Below are 1,371 nucleotides of genomic sequence, written 5' to 3' on the forward strand. Positions count from 1 at the left end.
ACAATGATTTATGTGACTGAGAATGGTGTTGATGCTCCAGGTGAAAGCTCAATGCCAATTAGTCAAGCTTTGAACGACACTTTTAGAGTTAACTATTTACATGACTATCTCACAGAGGTATCCAATGCAGTGATGCAAGATGGTGTTAATGTTAAGGCCTACTTTGTTTGGTCAATGATGGATAACTTTGAATGGACCAATGGTTATAGTTGTCGTTTTGGTGTTGTCTTTGTTGACTATAATAGTCCTAATCTTACAAGATATGTCAAGAACTCTGCCAAGTGGTACAGTGAATTGGTTAAACCATACAACTAGATCAATAAACAACACTAAAGGATTGTAAAGTGGTTTTATTTCATCATTCACTTATGGAAGTTATTCATAAAGATTTATGTCCTTTAAGGCAGGTTCCAAGGTTGATTTAAATATGAAGAATGCTTGAACTATTCAAAATTGAGAAAGAAAACCGCAGGATGGAATGAATGGGAATTTTGCTCAAATGTAGCCAGATACTACTATTCAATATATCATTCCTTTTTTACTCCTTCTCTTTTAGTAACTAATACTTTCTGATTATTGGGTATATGCAGATTTGAATAAACCAATTGGGATGGATCACTCAAAAACCAACCATTTATCTGCTCTGCCAATTTACAATTATGAGTTTTAAATATTTTGGCAGTCATTGGAATAATTAATTGTTTTGTCCAATCTGGATCTCCTTCATTGACCATGAATGGCTCCTGTGAATTGGTTTTGAAAATAATTCCCTCACTTATTGATCCTTGTCCTCTCTAATATATTTGAGATGAGAGAAATAAATTACTTTCCACATTTCACAAAGCTACAGAGTAAACTTACCTCACAATCGAAAGGTTTCACCATGCTCAATCTCTTATAAATTTTCACACATTCTCCATATTGAATAGTCGAAGCAAGAATTAAAGTGTTATCAAAATAAACATCAGGTTGATTGAGATATAAAACAGTCCTATCCTTCAAATATTCATTGCAATATTTCAAGAATATTGATCTATTAATCTCTTTTCCAATGTGGCGAATTTTAATCTTATTCGAAAATAATAATGACATGATATCTGAATCTAAACTATTGTCAATTTGAAGTAAATGATATTCCGAAACTGATGGATTCAATAAATTCATCTGTATGCTCGTTAATAAATCAAGGAAAAACACATTATCTTTATCCGAAAGTCCAACAATTAATTGTGAAACAATCACAACATTCGGTAATTCACTAATTTCATCATTTCTAATTAATTTCACAAATTCCAATTGTTGTTTTTGTGCTATTTTCATAAAATCACCATATTCATTCGAATTATATAGCCTTTGTCTTGAAAATGGCAC

The 1,371-nt window shown here is 31.6% G+C and overlaps 1 protein-coding gene across 1 annotated transcript; it reads right to left on the reverse strand.

The window, feature by feature from the left end:
- Positions 1-527: 527 nt before the first annotated feature.
- Positions 528-1,164, reverse strand: NAEGRDRAFT_76392 (uncharacterized protein; the record flags this gene model as incomplete). Its single annotated transcript, XM_002668644.1, has 2 exons — positions 528-794; positions 862-1,164. 2 exons carry the CDS (start codon positions 1,162-1,164, stop codon positions 528-530), a joined length of 570 nt encoding a protein of 189 aa, XP_002668690.1.
- Positions 1,165-1,371: the final 207 nt, after the last annotated feature.

Source organism: Naegleria gruberi (genome assembly GCF_000004985.1).
Source record: "Naegleria gruberi genomic scaffold NAEGRscaffold_134, whole genome shotgun sequence".
NCBI lineage: Eukaryota > Heterolobosea > Eutetramitea > Acrasida > Naegleriidae > Naegleria > Naegleria gruberi.